Below are 17,780 nucleotides of genomic sequence, written 5' to 3'. Positions count from 1 at the left end.
AAATCGCAGCCAATCCAGAGATCGACGAGCTTCGTGCAAAGATGGTGTGTGTTGAAAACAAACAGTACACCGTCGAATACCATGAACCAACCAAGAGATACATTGGAAACGCCATCCAAATAACCCTCAACGACAACACTGTCTTGGACGAGGTCGAAATCCACTATCCCATCGGCCACAGAAAACGTCGCGAGGAAGGAAAACCAGTTCTCCTAGCAAAGTTCGAGCGCCACGTCAAAGAGCATTTCAAGGACGACGAGGCAAGGGCCCAGAAGATCATCAGCGCCAGTTACGACCCCAACTTCGACGAAATGGACGTCGACGACTACGCTGCTTTGTATAGCACTGCGTAGTTCCGTAAATAGTTTTAACTTCCGCACACGTGCGCTCTTTTCGACCCCATCAACAAATCATCTGCAGCACTTTCAGCTGCTTTCCTCTCGACCTCTGCCATCTGCCACAAGAAGCTCACAATGTTCAGACAGCTCGCCTTCAATTCAGCAAAAGTGCTCCTCAAAAACACTGTCAGATCGCCAGCTTCTCACAGATCTTCTCTCCAGTTTGTCAATAGAATGACCACCCTAACCTCAATCTACCCACCTGGCGCTCCTCCTCCAGCTGCCCCATATTCCCCAGCTGTCAAAGCCGGAAACATGATTTTCGTCTCTGGACAGATTCCAATCAACTCAAAGGGTGAGATTCTTGAGGGAACAATTGGTGAAAAGACAGAATTGATCTTGGACAATATTCAATTGATCTTAAAAGGTGCAAATTCAGACTTGACCAAAATTGCCAAAGTCAACATCTTCTTGACTGATATGGCCTTTTTCAGTGAGATTAATAAAGTCTACGTAACTTATTTCACTGATTTCAAGCCAGCAAGATCCTGTGTTGCTGTCAAGGAATTGCCCTTAGGTGTCGATATTGAAATTGAATGTATTGCTTTCGAATAGATGTATATTCAAATTTTCTACAGTCATGACTTATACATCCATTCTTTTCTCCCGCTTATTTTCAATCCTCAATTGAATCATATATATTAATTATCCTCAATTATAAAATAAATACTAGATCTCGAACCATAAAAATGCTTGCTTGCACCCAATTGAACAATTAAAATTTCGAAGTAGTTATAAAAAAAAACAAAAAAAAACGTAAACGTAAAATTCAAAATATTATTAATTTAATTAAATATCCTAATATACAATTAAAATCTGTCGTATCCAGTTGAGTGGGTTTGAACTTCTTTAAGCTTACTTCCATCGACAAATGGGTTTTGATATCCACTAATTCCACTTGTTGGAATATTTCCACTTGTTGGAATATTGCTATTAATTGGAGTGTTTCCACTATATGGAACATTTCCACTAAGTGGTCCATTTCCACTGATTTGAGCAGTTCTATTAAATCCAACACTTCCACTAGGTGGAAATTTTCCACTAGATGAGGCAGTTTCACTAGATGGGACAGTTCCACTAGACAAAACATTTCCAGTATATGGAGCACTTGCACTGTTTCTTTTTGGTGTAGATTGGATCTTAGCATACTGAGCAGCTTGGTCTCTAGCTGTTTGAGCCTTGGCTCTCTCTGCGATTTCATTTTGGATCTTAGCTTGCTTTCTGGCTTGTTCTTTTGCTTCAACTTGGAGTCGACTGGTGTCGTAATCACTGTGTTTGCGATTTGGGGGAGGTGGTGCAAAACTTCTTTGACCTGCTCCTCTTCTGAAAATAAACTTCTCACTCATTGGCCCCAAGAATTGAGTGTAAATAAAATTTGCTCCTCTGTATGTGGTAGAACTTAAGTATAGCAAAAAAATCGTCTTGAAAAAATAATAAAATGGAACCAAATATAAAATTGTTCTCGAAAAATATTCAGCAACACTCAATGCTCCAAATACAACCCAATAAACCAATAAATCAGAATCATCGTGTTTTTCTGTTGTTCTTAATGCCTTCATTGATAAGTATGCTGGATATCCAAATCCTGCAAGATTCGACAATAATTCTCCAATTCCAAATGTATTGAATAAAACATTTACCACATAGAGTGCTCCAACACCAAGTACAGCATATGATCGAGGTACCTTGGTTTTCTTCTCAACAAAATCAAGTTGTTTGTTTGATGAAAATTGCTAACAAAAAAAAAAATAAAAAATGTTAGTAACAAAAAATCACTTTATAAAATTCCTCCAAAAAATTCGGTTTTTCATTATTTCTCACACACCTTATCAATTCCCGACAATTGAGTTTGAAGTTGTTCCTTAACCACGTCCATTTTTTATGTATATACTTTCAGACAATATTAATTTGATGAATTATTCTATAGTTTCAAAACAAGTTTTATCATTTTAGAGATTCAATGGGCTATTTAAATCATCTCAAGCTCTCCTAGTTGTGATATCAGCCATAGAATTTCAACAAACGGACATTGCTACTGTGTTTAATAAAGTCATTGCCAGCATAAATGTGAGTTGCTATTTGAAAACAGATTATGACAATTCTTCTTTTTTATGATTGCCATTAATTGTTCACACTAGTAAAGTTTAATTTTACTTTGCTTTTAAATATGTTATCTGAACATCTACAGGTGGGATGTCCTGAGAAAAGAAAAACTTTAGTTTAGATTAAAGAACCCAAAGTAAGATAATTAAAAATAATTAAAATAATTCAGTGTAACAGAGGAAAATAAAAAAAAAACGAAAATAAACTAATTAACTAACAATAAGATATCTAACAGATTATAAAGTTTCGCCTTTATTGTAATCAAACATTCCATTAACAGTTCTTCCACCAATTTGATACGAAAACTTGATTCTCAACTTCAATTTTGATCCAACTTTACCATTCACTTTTAAATCTTGTTTTAAGAATTCATTAACATCAATCGTCAACGTGTTGATTTGGCCCATTACCAATTTCTGAGATTTTGCAACTGCAAACAATAAATTGATATTACTTATTTCACTAGAACTGGACGGTTTATTAATAAAGTAGACTTCTAAATTCGCTTGTCCACCACCAATATTTTTGGAAAGCAATTTCATTATAATATCATCATTAGAGTAAATCTCCTTAATTGATTTATTGGACAAAATTGCTAGTGCTGAATTAGTGCCAGTTTTTGTGTTGGCGGGCGTTTGTGGGTCAATACCAAACGATTGAGTTTTAATATCCAGTGAGTTTAGATTAAAAGCATTTAAATTATTCGGTTTAGATATCGGTGATGAATTTCCAAATAAATCTAAAATGTTGTTATTTGATGATGGAACTTTTTCCTGTGTGTCACTAACTGGAGTAGAACCGAAGATATCTGATAATAAATCAACATTACTAGCAATGGGTTGAGTTTGTGTTTCAGTGGTAGTACCATCATCCATCAAATCTAATAATAAATTATCAGTTGTTGTAGCCGAACCAGCAGATAACGCGTCTTTTTTATTTTTACCTTGACCATTTTTGCCAATTGAAAAATCAATATCGCTTGTATTAGACAATGAAACCAGACCAATGTCATTTATATTGGGAGCAGGAATTCTTTCTAGTATGCCATCTTTAATAGACAAATCTTGAATATTGATAAGTTCTTTAAATTCGATAGATTTTATTTGCAAATTTATATTAATGTTATGATCAAATAAGTCTGTTAATTCATTCAATGAGCTGACATCAATTGTTTTAGATAATTTTAATAAACATGTAAGGAGGTAAGATTTTATTAGAGAATTATCAACATCGGAAATAATTCGATTAAGATAATCTAAAATAACGGATTGATCTATTATAGTAGAACTGTTTTTATTTCTCAAGTATTTATTTTTCACAGTAAAACTTGAGTTGAGAATTAGTTCAGAAAACTCACCAAGACACCAAATATTGATTAGGTTTAAACCATTATTATAAATATTTTCATAACTCAAGTTAAAAATTTGGTTGAGAGCATCTTTAATTAGTAATTGATTGTTTTCAGAGCTTGAGTCAAAATCGATTGAGTTGCTGGTTCCAATATTAACTGATTTATTATTAGCAATATTTGAGATAACACTCAAGATAAAGGATAGAATGTCATTTGTTATATAGTTACCATTTAGATTGAGAATTATAATCAAATATTTAAAGAAGAATTTCAAATTTGGAGAATAATTTCTTAAAATTATCATTAGTTTATTTGTAATGAAGAATTTTAAATCTAAATTATTTAAAGAAGAAGAAGTAGAAGTTTGGTTTGATGGAGAAGCAACGTTAGAGCTATTGCTATCCAAACTATTTAAAAAGGAGCTGTTATTTATATTAAAGGAGTTTATGTTATTTGAAGATAAATTATAGGTGAAACTATTAAATTCATTCATATTTTTAGAAACGGAAGTATTATTACCGTTTTCATCAATTATTAAGGATTCCAAAAATTTGATTAGTTCTTTAATTAATAGTCTAATGTTATTTTCATTTAAGATTTCAAAGATCAATTCCAAGGCTCTTCTTTTGATTGAGATATCATTGTCCATAAGACAATTAACGATAATGGCTTGATGTCTTTGGACAGTTTTTGGTTCTAATTTGACAACGGTTAATAGAGTATTTAAAGAGATATATTTGATGTTGTTATCCTTTAAGGTTAAGAATTTACCTAATAAATTAATGCCCAAGATTTTCAAAGAGTTACTTGTTCTGGTGTTTTTATTTTTGTTTTTATTGTTTTTGTTTTTGTTATTGTTACTTTCCAGAGAAAGTGATGAGTTTGTGGAGGTGGAAGAATTTAATTTGAATATACATTTAACAACTTCATATAGAATTAAATTTGCAGAATTTTTACCAAATTCTATATTGGAACCGATTTGAGTTAACAAGTCATTAAAGGAGTCGTTATTTCTTGTAGTGAAAACGTCAGGATTAGGTATCTTTAATAAAGATATAATGGAGGTCGGAGTTGTGATTAATAGAGTGATAGTCTTTAATAAGCTCACTTGTAAAAAGGGATCCGATATACCAAGAACATCATATTCTGGGTTATAACCGAACGAAGATAAGTTTTTTAAAATAACGATTAGTTTTGGTAAATAGTTTTGATATAAATCTAGTTTTATATCATTATCACCGAAAAAGTAAAAAGTTTTAATTAACTGGCAAGAGGTTAATAAAATAGAATGGTTTCTTTCATTAATGTTAGTTATTGTGGGTAATTTTTCATAAAAAATTTCAATTAGATCAGGATTCTTTTCAATTAATTTTGAAGTAACTAAGATGGCCTTTTTTTTCAAATAGTAGTTATTGATATTTAAGATATTTAAAACGTCTTGATAGATATCGTTGGATAGATCGTATGAGGCTATATTGCCAACAGTGGATAAGGCTAAAGATACTATGAATTGGTTTGGATGATGCAAATCCATATTGAGTGAGTTTGTCAATAAAGTTAAAATTTCTTGATTTTCATCTAGTAATAACATTGTAGCTAGGTAACCCAATCTCTTATCAATAAAATTAGGAGAAGCTAGTAATTTGATACATTCTATCTGACCAAAATGGGTCTTTTCCCCAAGGATATAGAGATACAATAGCTTTGCAATATTCTCTCTTCTTTTGTTGTTGGATAGATTGACATTCTTAAAAGAGGTTCTGATGGCAGCAGACTCCTTTCTGATTGTAGCTCGTTCGTCAGCAATTGTCTTAGCATATCTGACATTCTTGATAAAGACCTTCAAGGAACCCATTTTGAACAACAACACCAACAGCCCAACAACAGCCCCACACCAGTGTTGATTATTAGAGCAGAGATAGAGATAGATAGAGATAGGTGGAAATGGAGATGGAGATGGAGATATATTAACAACTCACACATCTGGGCGCGGGCGCGGCGGCATCTGGGCGCGGACAGCCGACGGCCGGGGCCGAGAAGGTGACTTTTCGTGATTTAACACAGTTGGCAAGCAAAGAGGTGAGCAGAGAGGTGGTTTGGCCAGAGAAGAAAATGGGCAGGCTGCTGTTGGCTGTTTCCAGGGGCAAGAAGAGCAGAAAGAGCTGGAAATGAGTGCAGATTTGTTTTCGTTGAAGGGGAAGATAGCCCTCATTACAGGAGCTACCAATGGCATCGGTAAGGGCATGGCCATCGGTTTGGCTGAGGCCAACATCGACCAGATCATCGTCGTCCACAGGCCCAAAACTGATCCAAAGGCAACCGTCGAGCTTCTTGTAAAGAGCTCTCCCAGACCTGACGACATTGTTGTTTCCACAATCGAATGCGACTTGTCCATCGACACCTTAAAGATCGAGGAGATCGAGGAGAAAATCGTCCAAAAAGCTATCAACTTGTCCAGAAGCAACAAAATCGACATCTTGATTAATAATGCTGGTATCTCGCACAGAAGTGGGTTTTTGGATTATCCTGACCATAAGTTTGACAATGTGTTTTTTGTCAACTTCAGAGTCCCAGCAAAGTTGACCCAACTAGTCGGCAAACATATGATTGATAACAAAGTCAGGGGCAAGATCATCTTCACTGCTTCATTGACCACTTATCTTGGAAGCTACGAGAACAGTGTCTATAGTTCCACCAAAAGTGCGCTCAAGGGGTTTATTCTGTCTATTTCAAATGAATGGGCTAGTTCAGGTATCAATGTTAATGGAATTGCTCCTGGATGGATCAAAACCAACATGACTGATGTCTTGTACAATAATTCTGTCGAGAATAAGAAGAGATTAGACAGGATTCCTGCTGGAAGATGGGGCGATCCAATTGACGACTTCAAGGGACCCATCGTTTTCTTGTCCTCGGATGCAAGTAACTATGTCTCTGGCGAAATTATTGTTGTTGATGGAGGATATCTAGGGTTCTAAGCGTTCACTTCTATATACTTTTATCTATGCTCCCAATAAGCAAACTTCTAGCGCTGGCTAATCCATGACTAATCAGAACCACTCCGCTGGCTCAAACAAAACACCGATTCTTTCACATGACCTCTGGAAATGATCATTTCTGCATCAAAAACAGAACGAGCTTCTTTCTTTTCTTCTTATTTATACACAACTCAGTTCTTTCTCCCAATCTGATTTTACTTTATTCAATTATTTCAAATGGCTCGTACAAAACAAACCGCAAGAAAGTCCACTGGTGGTAAAGCACCAAGAAAACAATTAGCCTCAAAGGCTGCAAGAAAATCTGCCCCAGCTACTGGTGGTGTCAAAAAACCCCACAGATATAAGCCAGGTACCGTCGCTTTAAGAGAAATTAGACGATTCCAAAAATCTACCGAACTATTAATCAGAAAATTACCATTTCAAAGATTAGTCAGAGAAATTGCCCAAGATTTCAAGACCGATTTAAGATTCCAAAGTTCTGCCATTGGTGCTTTACAAGAAGCTGTTGAAGCCTACTTGGTTTCTTTGTTTGAAGACACTAATTTATGTGCTATTCACGCTAAGAGAGTTACAATTCAAAAGAAAGATATCCAATTGGCAAGAAGATTAAGAGGTGATCGTGCTTAAACTAGTTCTAGTTTTCAATTATTCACAATTTATCCTATTATTTTTATTACTATCACTCTTATTATTACTCTTATTACTCTTATTACTCTTATTACTCTTATTACTCTTATTACTCTTATTACTCTTATTTTGACTGATTGAAAATTGTAATGGTTTATTTGTTTAATTGTCAATTCTTTTATGGTTTATTGTTTTGTTTTGTGTTTAGAGGTTCTCTTTTTTTTCTTTTTTTTGAAATTGACAGTTTCATTACAATTTTAACTATTCCATTTGTTGACAATTTGTTTTTTTCAAATTAAATTTGATATTTTTATACCCTGTGTTTTTTTGTTTTTTGTTTTTTGTTTTTTATTATTCTGATCTTATATTAAATTTGACAAATATAATAAATATACCCTTATTTTACGATAAACAAGCCATTTAAAATTATGTAGTTTTATTAGTTATTAGTTATTAGTTATTAGTTATTGGTCATTGGTTATTGGTTATTGAATTGCATTTTTTTTGTTTTGTCTTGTTTTTCTTTTTATTTACTACTGTTTTGCATTTCAATTTAAATGATTTCAAATTAAATAAAAAAAGAAGAAAAATAAAAAAAAAATAAGGGATAAAAACCAAATTTGAAGTAAGAAATATTTATTTATAATTTCAACATAAAATAGTATAAAAATATGTACAAAGATAATCTTAATCATAATATCTTTATGATTATAATTCAACTTATAAAAATAAATATAAATATAAATATAAATATAAATATAAATCAAATAAATAAATCAATCAACAAATCAACCAATCATTTTTTAACAATTCTTGAATCGGAAACAGTATTCAATAATAAAGCTTCATTATCTAAAATGATTTTGTTTGGAGAATGAGCTAATATTGAAGCGATTTCTCTTGCGGTATCCAATCTCTTTAACTCAACATAATCTTTTGATTTTTTAATGGCTTCACCAATCAACTCGGCAGATTTTGCTTCACCCTGAGCTTTAACAACCATACCTTGTTTTTCCTGTCTTGCTTTATCAACAATAAATGCAGCCTTTTGAGCATCTTGTTGAGCGATTTGCTTAGCTTCAACAGCATTAGTAAATTCAGGTGAGAATGTCATTGAGGTTAATGAAACATCATCTAATAATATATTGAATCTGGAAGCTCTTTTAACTAAATTGTCTCTAACTAATTTCGAGACTCTTTCTCTTTGAGTAATTAATTGAGAAGCATTAAATTGAGCAACAACAGATTTAAGAACCTCATTAATAATTGATGGTAAGACTCTTTCATCATAATCGGTACCCAAAGTTCTGTAAATAGTTGGTAACGCTGAAACACTTGGCTTCGATAAAACTCTGCAAGTGATATTAACCATTTGCAAATCTTTTGTTCCAGTTAATGAAGAAATAAGTCTTGGTTTGGCTCTAACATTGTAAATAATAGGGTTTTGGAACCATGGAATAGCAATATGAGTTCCTTCATTATAGATCTCAGGTTGAACACCATTGATTCTTGAATAAATAATAGCTCTGTGACCACCATCGACATTGAATAAAGAAGAATTTAAAAGCAAGACTGAACCACCGAGAAGAACTAAACCACCAGCACCAGCAAAAAAACCAAGTGGACTCTTTGGCGATTTCTTTTGTGCATTACGCATGGCATATTTGAATTTGCTAGCTATATCATTGAAGTCGTTCATCTTGAAAAATATTAACAGAAGATTTATGCTAATCCTTTTACTTTCTTTGTGAGTGTTTTTATAAAGTCGTTTTGAAGTTTGCCATTGAACTCAATTTGCGCATAGACCCCTGTTACAAACCTCTTTTTGCTGTAACCCCAGTTTGTTGCAAACCCCATTTGCAAACCTCAGATTTCCACAAACCTTTCTTAACCACAATTGTGGTCAGATTCCCTCTTTTGAAAAACCAACAATTTTTTATTTCTCCCGAAAAACAGCCCAGGGCCTAATCCGGGACAAGACTTCTAAAGGTTTTTTCGCGCCGAAAATCTGACAGTAATTACTAAAAACAGGTTATTTTGAGATAAGAGCGGATGAGGGCCCAACAATTTTGAGAGCTCTTTCCAACCGAACCTCACCTTTAAACAGTGGCCTTATTTATAGGATTTGCCCGAACTATGCCCAATCAATTTGCAATAAACAGTGGTGTTACTCTCAGCACTTTGTTGTGTTTAGAAGCCATCCCCATAACAAAGCGTAATTGAGGTCAAAAAGCGAAGTGGATACATCCTGTTTGAAAATATCCTGATTTCAAAAAAGGGTTGCATGTTTGAACGGACCAATCAGCGTTTGCTGTTAGGTGAAAATGCGGGAGCACATGATCATGTTGGATTGTTTTGTATACAGATTTGGTCGGAAGTCGTCGGTGTTTGATTTTTTTTACTGTTTTGGTTTCTTTTTCGCCAAATTTTTTTTTTACAAAGGATTTCAAATTGATTTTTTCTTCAAATCTGCGAAAAAATATTTTTGAATTATCGAATTAAAATCTTCATTAAAGACAACACCATGAGGGCTATAAATTCCTTTTGAATTCCTGACTTTTTTGTTCTAATCTTTTTATTAAACAAAATTTCTAAAGAAAAAATTTATTGTTTTATTTAATAATTGTTTTTATCCCATTAACTATTTTTTCACATCGAAAAAGGATTTAATTATCTTATTTTTCGTCACTTTTTATTTGAATACCAATATTCCTTTAATTTCCTTAGATTATAGAGATAACTGGAAAAAAAGTCGAAAAAAAAAAATTAGATTTCTATTATAATAAAGAATTAAATTAAAATAAATTAACTCATAAAAAGAAAAAGAAAAAGAAAAAGAAAAAGAAAAAAAATGTCTGCTGTTACTGTTACTGGTTCTACTGATACCACCTCTACTACTCGCAGAGACTCGACAACTACTTCACAAACAAAGAGATCTGGTAATGTTGCCACATTACGTAACGATCAAAAACCTCTAACTGCTATTGATACCTTTGGTAACATCTTTACCGTTCCTGACTATTCAATTAAAGACATTTTAAGTGCTATACCAAAACACTGTTATGAAAGAAGATGGTATGAAGGTTTATATTACGTTTTCAGAGACATTGCTTGTATGTTAGCTATAGGATATGTTGCAAACACTTATATTCCATTAGTTCCAAATACTGCTTTAAGAGGATTATTGTGGTTTGGTTATGCTACTGTTCAAGGTTTATTTGGAACTGGGTTATGGGTTTTGAGTCACGAATGTGGCCACAGAGCCTTTTCTGATTATGAATGGTTAGATTCATTTGTCGGATGGGTGTTGCATAGTTATTTATTAGTTCCATTTTTTAGTTGGAAATTTTCGCATGGTAAACACCATAAAGCCACTGGGCATTTAACAAGAGATATGGTTTTTGTTCCAAGAACTAAGGAACAATTTCTTGCCAAAAGAGGTGTTTCTAGCTTGAAGGAATTATCAGAAGATGCACCAATTGTATCATTATATTCTCTTCTTCTCCAACAGTTAGGTGGATGGATTATGTATTTATTCACAGATGTAACTGGACAAGAATATCCCGATGTTCCACAATATAAGGTTAACCATTTTAATCCAAGTGCACCAATTTTCGACAAAAAGGATTATTGGTATGTTTTATTATCTGATATTGGTATTTTGATTCAATTTGGTGTATTATATGTTTGGTATCAACATTTTGGAGGATGGAATGTTTTTATTAACTGGTTTTTACCATACATTTGGGTTAACCACTGGTTAGTTTTCATTACATTTTTGCAACATTCAGACCCAACTATGCCACATTACGAGGCTGATCAATGGAATTTTGCCAGAGGAGCAGCAGCCACTATTGATAGAGAATTTGGATTTGTTGGCCAACATATTTTCCATGATATTATTGAAACACATGTTTTGCATCATTATTGTTCAAGAATTCCATTTTACAACGCCAGAGAAGCAAGTGAAGCCATTAAGAAAGTTATGGGAAAACACTATAAGCACTCAGATGAGAACATGTGGGTAAGTTTATGGAAATCAGCCAGATGCTGTCAATTTGTTGATGGTGATAATGGTGTTAAGATGTTTAGAAACATCAATGGATTTGGGGTCAAGCCAATTGATGTTGATGGTAAGCCAGTCAATTAAAGCAAGTGCTATTGTTGTTATTGCTAGTATATTATGGGGTTTAAGAACCAGAAACAGGACAAGAACCAGAACAAGAACAAGAAAGAATAGTTAATTAGTGCAAGATCGGGTTATGTGAAATTACATGATGAAGATTTGAGATCAATGGGGTTTTGTTTTTCCGTTTTTGTTTTATTTTTTTTTTTTTAGTCGTTATTCTTATATATAATTATATATTCAATTCGGTAATACTTTCTTGTTTTTGCTAGTTTTATTAAATATATTCTCTAATAATCTGAATTAATTGTTTAATTGTTTAATTGTTTAATTGTTTAATTGTTTATTTGTTTATTTGTTTATTTAATTTATTAATTTATCAATCAATTAATTATCTATACTCTTTTCTATCTAAGACTTGTTTAACGGGTTCAGTTTCATGGACATATAAATCATTTTCTTTGATATATCTGATGACACTATTCGGTAGCAAATATCTAACGGACATATTCCTTCTTAGAAACAAACGGACTTTTGTAGAGCTGATATCGTTATAAATCAACTGTTTTATAACCAATATATTTCTTCGATGCTCATACATTATATCGTGGGATAAGAGAAAGCTTCTAACATCACTGCCAGTTCTTTCCACTATTAAACAACCGTATTTGCCCAAGATATGGTGCAAGTCATCATCAGCCCAAACATCAGGTTCACCCATACTTTCTATTAAATCACCACCAGCTAGCAACATGATTTCTATTTTCCTCTTTGATTTTGAGGTTGTATTGAATATTCCACCTCTGTTTTGGTTTAATTCTTGGTTAAAGTGATCAAGAACTAGTGCGGTTCTTGTATATGTTGGCTGTAAAGTCTCCCAGCTGTCTACCATTAGCCAACCGCTAGTTCTTTCACAAGCCAATTCGCACATTCTCACTCTGTGGATGGAATTGGCCAAACCCTTTTTCTTGTAGAAATCAGAGACAGGAGAATAGTAACCACCGATCACTTCGTAGTTTGTGTCCTCTCTAATAGAGTCAAGAGCCATTTCAAACATTCTTAAATGGAGATAAGTTATTGGAGAAAAAGAGCCGCAAGCAACGATAACAAGAGGGACTTTAGAGTCGTCGACCATTTTATCTTGGAGTCTGTGAGTAGGAAATTGGTAGTCCTCTAAAACAGTAGCTTGTCTTTGAACCCCATGGGGAACCTCTTCTAAATCAGCAGTATTGAAAACACCACTTTCAATGCCATTGGAGTCAGCTTTATCCATTGCTGCCATTGTGTTTGAGGGCTATGAAAATGATCGAGTTTTTGAAAAAAATGCAAAAAATGCGGAAAAGTCGAGAATAGTGAAGAATAGTTGAATATAGTCAAAAATTAATTAATATTAATGAAAATAAAGCCAAATAGGTCCAGTAATATTATAGGAAAATACGATATTTGTGGAAAACAGTGTCTATCTTTTGTCGGAGGTGGATTGAGAGGTCGAGGAATGCAATTCTCATGAAAAAAAGGAAATTAAAAGCAGAGGAACATAGGAAGAGATGAGCGAAATAAGAGCCTGGGAGAGTAAGTCGAGAATATATATAGAAGGAAAAGAAGAAAAGAAAAAGTCAAAATCTGCTACTTGGTTGAGGCAGGAATAAGTCCGATTCGTTTAGATCAACTAATGACGATGAGCCAACAGCTAGAGGTGGAAGATGTTGGTTATGTAACTTCTGTAACTTCTCAACTTGGATGAGAGCGTTCTAGTGTTGGTTAAGCTCTTTTCGGCCAGGCAAGGCTTGGGTCTGCAAAAATACGTCTTGCGTGCTTGCGTTAGTCTGCTGCCAGAAGCAGAGGCCAGTTTGTGCTGTGCGGACAGGGCCGTTCGGAGGAGCACGCGGTGGCGTAGGGCCTGTTCTCCTGCGGCCGTGCTCCTTCGGGCAGTCCATTTCGCTTCTCCGGCGGACATTGCGCTTGTTGTGTGGAGCACTTTTGCGAGGAGCCCAGGCTGTTCTTTCTGCCAATTTGTCTGTATTGATCAGCTAATTGAGCAGCGATATTGCACCATGGACACCAACAGCTTTCTTCTCCACGATGCCGCCAGGGAAAACAAGGTCTTGATTGTGCGAGGGTTGTTGAAGGAGAGGCCCAAGCTCGCTCTTCAGAAGGACCTCGACGGCAGAACCGCCTTGCACTGGGCTGCCAGCGCTGGCAACATCGAGATATGTTCGTTGCTTCTCAATCCCTCGCTTCAGAGCCCAACAGCAAACAAGAAAATAGAAATAGATGTCGACGAGCTCATTGACGACTCTGAATGGACTCCATTACACATTGCCTGTTCTGTGGGCAACCTAGACATCGTCAAGTTGTTGGTCAACCACAATCCCAAGCCTGATGTGAACCAACAGACTAATGGTGGCCTAACCCCCATCCATCTAGCCACCTCCAAGAACTACTACTCAATCGTCGAATACTTACTCTCCAACAACGCCTCTGCTAGAATAAAAGACAAGAAAAACCAATTGCCTCTCCATAGAGCTGCCTCCATAGGTTCAAACACCCTCATTGAGTTGCTAGCAAAAAAGGGCAAAAGCAATCTCAACTTGAAGGATTCCTTTGGTTGCACTCCTCTACATCATGCTTTGGCTGAAGGCAATGGTGACTCAGCTGTCTTCTTGGTCAAATTAGGTGCTGATCCCTCAATTCAAGATTCTGACGGTTTGAAACCGATTCAAGTCTCTGTTGATGAAAAAGTGGCTAGATATTTCCAGGTTGAATGTGAAAAGACTTTGAATGTTATTATATAATCATTTACCTACAAATTATTTCACGAACTTAGCTTAGCTTTTTTGCTTTTTCGCTTTTTCATTTTATTATTTTATTATCTTATTATTTTATTATTTTTTCACTTTATATTTTATTGGTTTATTATTTTGTCAACTTGAATATGAAAATAAATGCTTAATGTGTCCATGAATGAAAAACAACCATAATTATAAAAACAAAAACGATAAATAAATAAATAAATAAACAAATAAAAACTGAAATATTCCTAACCAGTATAAACACAATAAAAAAAAGTAAAGCAAACCAAAATTATCCAGATTATCCAAATAAAAAACAAAATAAACAAATAAACAAATAAACAAAATAAAATAAAATAAAATAAAAAATTTAAATATAACCAACGCATCTGAGCATCTGAACACTAAACACTAAATGATTCTTCATGGAATTGAAACCCACAATCTCTTGCCCACACTTTGGTTTTCTCAACTAGTCCTGGTGGTCCAACTCCAATCACCCAGCAGTTTTCAAATTTATTTAATTTGACATTGTTTTCATCATTATTTATAGCTTCTCTACAGCATATTGTACCATTTGAATTAAATATTGGCCCGGTGCATGTTGTTTCAATACACCAATTGTATTCTTGTTCTCCTAACACTGGCCTGCCTTTATATATCTTCAATCTTTTCATTATGTCCATCATTTTCATTCCTACTCTTGTTAGATTCGTATTGGGATCAATATGTATTTTAATTGCTTCCACAATCTTGGATTTCTTTCGCTGTAATGGTTTTTTCACCTTTACATCTTTATGGTTCTTTCCATATCCCTCACTAATTATATTATCTTTCTTTTGGAAAGTATTGTTATTATTGTTATTATTATGATTATTATTTTTTTTCATGTTATCATCATTGTCACCAGCAATATTATCGTTCTGCTTAAAAGTAGATTCCAGCTGGCATGTTACGTTTACATTATCCTCATAATTGTATGTCTCGTCGATATTAATATTAACGTTATCAGCATTTGTGCCCTGTAGGTTATCATCATCAAAGTTGGACTCGGAATCTTGTTCATCAATAGAGATAATTCTCCTTAACATCGAAGAGGATGGTGATTCTGCAATGCTTGATGTTATCGAGTTCTCATGAATCTCTTTGTTTAGTCTAGGAGATTTCAAATTCCAATTTTTATTTGCAATATTAGTATTGTTATTAGCAGTGGTGGCGGTGGCGGTAGTATTGGGTTCAAAAAATGTGTAATCAAATTCTTGATAATCGTTATTCGTCTCTAAATCATTAATAGAACCATAATTATTGAAATCCACACCAGTTAATGATCCCGACAAATAGGAAATTTGTTCTTGATTTTCTAAATGATTGAAATCTTTATCAGGTTGATCGTCATCAAAATCGTCGATATTTAATTTTGAAAAATCGGTTTCTTGAAAATTTTTACCAGTTATATAAACCTCAATTGAATTTAAATCAATCAAATTGAAAAATCTGAAAATTCTTAAATCTTTAACATCTTTAATAACATAAATAATTTTGCACTCAATACCTTTAATACTTAAGACTCTTAATAATGGTAAAGCAAAAGAGATACCTGAGCCTCCAACAACCATCAAGACTCTTGAAGCCGAAGATTCGTAATTTTCACAAAAAGATATGATATTTTTGTATCTTTGATTTTTATTATTTTTATTATTTTGATTACTTCTACTTAATTTATTGCTAATTTTATCAATAAATTTATTATTGTTGTTATTATCAGTATATTTGAGAAAATGAAAGTCAGGATCATATGAGCCAGTAATATAATATTGATAGTTGTTATTTAATTCGAATTTGGAATTTCTTATAATTAAAATAATAGAATTGTCAGTTGGTAATGAAGCAATGGTATAAGGATGAGCCAAGGGAGTTATGAATCTGAAAAAGAGATTTTTAAAGGGATTTTTATAATACCTCATCATTCTTAGGTGAGAGCCAGGTAGATTTGATTGAAAGAAATTTGATAAATTTTGATCATCTTTATAAATTTTAACAATTTTTAAATTGCTTGATAGATTAAAAGATTGGATATTAACCTTGATAGAATGAATTAGTCGATGATAAATTTGATAAGTTAGTATGGCAATATTTAAAAAAGTTAATAAGTTGGCACTTGGTCTTGAATGCAAGTTGATTAGAACAACTATAATCCAGGTCCAGATATAGTGGTTAATGTAAAAAAATTTGAAATATTTTCTTCTTATAATTGGCAAAGAAGATAAAGTTATGGAAAGAAAACCCAAGAGAGCAAACCAACCATACAAGTTTTCTAGTTTATAAATTTTGTTAAATTTATTTAAATGGAAATATAAAGCACAATAAGTATGAGTATGAAAAATGGCTAATAGGACTATTATTCTACCTAACCATTTGTGGATTGGTAATAAAGCCAAGTATAAAGTTTCAGGCAAGGGAGAAGGTCTTATTGAGAGGAATAGTAAAGTTGGTAATAAAGAAGCAGAGACTCTACCAAATCTTTTAGTCAAGAAGGACATGTCATTGTAAGTTTGAGGGAAACATAACAATAATGAGAAAAGAGACCAAAAAAAAATAATGTTGAATAATTTGTATTTGAATAATTTCTTAAGAGATTTGAATTTAGGAGAATATTTAAATATTAAGTGATTCCATAGAGGATACAAGAATATTATTATAAATAAAGAACCAAATAATGAAGCAAGACCATAGTTTTTGGTGATTAGTTTTCTGAATTTTTTGTAAACAGGATCTGTTTTATAGATATAATCATAATGAGGAAGCAAAGAAAATGAGTCTGTGTGAAGTTCATCCATTTTTAATTTGATTTAACAGAATATCATATAGCAATAACCAAGAGGAAATAAATTAGTGGTGGTAAAAGATATAATAAATAGTATAGTGTGAATTAAAAAACGTATGGAGGTAAGTTTATATTTAGAAATATGATTATGGTAGATGGGTAGAAATGGATCTAAATATTCTGATGATTATCAAAGAAGGCACAGGCTAAAAAGAACAAAAAAAACACTAGAAGGACCAGCTAATCAAATAAATAGAAAACAGGATGAGAAATCATTTAAGAGCCATAAATACCAATAGAGTGAGGAAGATTAGTAAGATTAATAATTGAAGTGGATAATAAAATGGATAATGAAATTAATAGGTTGATGGAAGCGACCAGTATTGAAGAACAGTTTACCATAAGCTACGAGCAGGAATTCTATTAAACTAACCAGTGAATCATTGGTTGATACACGCGAGGAGTTTGAGATTACTAACAGGAGCTGTTTTAAATATTGGATGAAACTGTGATCAGTAGTAAGAATGGATCAAAAAGTAAGACATCCCAGGCCTAAAAGC

General features: G+C 33.3%; 10 protein-coding genes across 10 annotated transcripts; 5 read left to right on the top strand and 5 right to left on the bottom strand.

The window, feature by feature from the left end:
- On the top strand, window positions 1-520 carry ASCRUDRAFT_78214 (uncharacterized protein). The gene has a single exon (XM_020194170.1). It carries the CDS (start codon window positions 42-44, stop codon window positions 351-353), a length of 312 nt encoding a protein of 103 aa, XP_020044413.1. The 5' UTR covers window positions 1-41; the 3' UTR covers window positions 354-520.
- Window positions 521-572: 52 nt separating this feature from the next.
- Window positions 573-953, top strand: HMF1 (putative isoleucine biosynthesis protein HMF1; the record flags this gene model as incomplete). The annotated part of the gene is made up of 1 exon (XM_020190983.1): window positions 573-953. One exon carries the CDS (start codon window positions 573-575, stop codon window positions 951-953), a length of 381 nt encoding a protein of 126 aa, XP_020044412.1.
- A 773-nt stretch (window positions 954-1,726) lies between these two features.
- On the bottom strand, window positions 1,727-2,131 carry YOP1 (Yop1p; the record flags this gene model as incomplete). The annotated part of the gene is made up of 1 exon (XM_020189483.1): window positions 1,727-2,131. A coding segment is annotated over one exon (405 nt), but the record flags the coding sequence as incomplete, so codon positions are not given.
- Window positions 2,132-2,440: 309 nt separating this feature from the next.
- On the bottom strand, window positions 2,441-5,773 carry APL4 (AP-1 complex subunit gamma). Its single transcript, XM_020194169.1, has one exon. The coding sequence runs from the start codon at window positions 5,705-5,707 to the stop codon at window positions 2,738-2,740; it is 2,970 nt and encodes a 989-aa protein (XP_020044410.1). The 5' UTR covers window positions 5,708-5,773; the 3' UTR covers window positions 2,441-2,737.
- A 247-nt stretch (window positions 5,774-6,020) lies between these two features.
- Window positions 6,021-6,830, top strand: ASCRUDRAFT_83077 (NAD(P)-binding protein; the record flags this gene model as incomplete). Its single annotated transcript, XM_020194818.1, has 1 exon — window positions 6,021-6,830. The coding sequence occupies one exon, from the start codon at window positions 6,021-6,023 to the stop codon at window positions 6,828-6,830; it is 810 nt and encodes a 269-aa protein (XP_020044409.1).
- A 237-nt stretch (window positions 6,831-7,067) lies between these two features.
- Window positions 7,068-7,478, top strand: ASCRUDRAFT_39940 (histone H3; the record flags this gene model as incomplete). The annotated part of the gene is made up of 1 exon (XM_020190974.1): window positions 7,068-7,478. The coding sequence occupies one exon, from the start codon at window positions 7,068-7,070 to the stop codon at window positions 7,476-7,478; it is 411 nt and encodes a 136-aa protein (XP_020044408.1).
- A 686-nt stretch (window positions 7,479-8,164) lies between these two features.
- PHB2 (prohibitin subunit PHB2) lies at window positions 8,165-9,432 on the bottom strand. The gene has a single exon (XM_020189012.1). The coding sequence runs from the start codon at window positions 9,175-9,177 to the stop codon at window positions 8,275-8,277; it is 903 nt and encodes a 300-aa protein (XP_020044407.1). The 5' UTR covers window positions 9,178-9,432; the 3' UTR covers window positions 8,165-8,274.
- A 630-nt stretch (window positions 9,433-10,062) lies between these two features.
- Window positions 10,063-12,102, top strand: ASCRUDRAFT_78210 (uncharacterized protein). Its single transcript, XM_020194168.1, has one exon. The coding sequence runs from the start codon at window positions 10,330-10,332 to the stop codon at window positions 11,626-11,628; it is 1,299 nt and encodes a 432-aa protein (XP_020044406.1). The 5' UTR covers window positions 10,063-10,329; the 3' UTR covers window positions 11,629-12,102.
- ASCRUDRAFT_39880 (nicotinamide/nicotinic acid mononucleotide adenylyltransferase) lies at window positions 11,996-12,877 on the bottom strand (the record flags this gene model as incomplete). Its single annotated transcript, XM_020190969.1, has 1 exon — window positions 11,996-12,877. The coding sequence occupies one exon, from the start codon at window positions 12,875-12,877 to the stop codon at window positions 11,996-11,998; it is 882 nt and encodes a 293-aa protein (XP_020044405.1).
- A 1,923-nt stretch (window positions 12,878-14,800) lies between these two features.
- Window positions 14,801-17,233, bottom strand: FRE8 (putative ferric-chelate reductase; the record flags this gene model as incomplete). Its single annotated transcript, XM_020190979.1, has 2 exons — window positions 14,801-15,098; window positions 15,447-17,233. 2 exons carry the CDS (start codon window positions 17,231-17,233, stop codon window positions 14,801-14,803), a joined length of 2,085 nt encoding a protein of 694 aa, XP_020044404.1.
- Window positions 17,234-17,780: the final 547 nt, after the last annotated feature.

The sequence above is a fragment of the Ascoidea rubescens genome, assembly GCF_001661345.1.
Source record: "Ascoidea rubescens DSM 1968 unplaced genomic scaffold ASCRUscaffold_21, whole genome shotgun sequence".
Lineage (NCBI taxonomy): Eukaryota > Fungi > Ascomycota > Saccharomycetes > Ascoideales > Ascoideaceae > Ascoidea > Ascoidea rubescens.
This window is presented reverse-complemented; position numbering and strand designations above follow the sequence as displayed.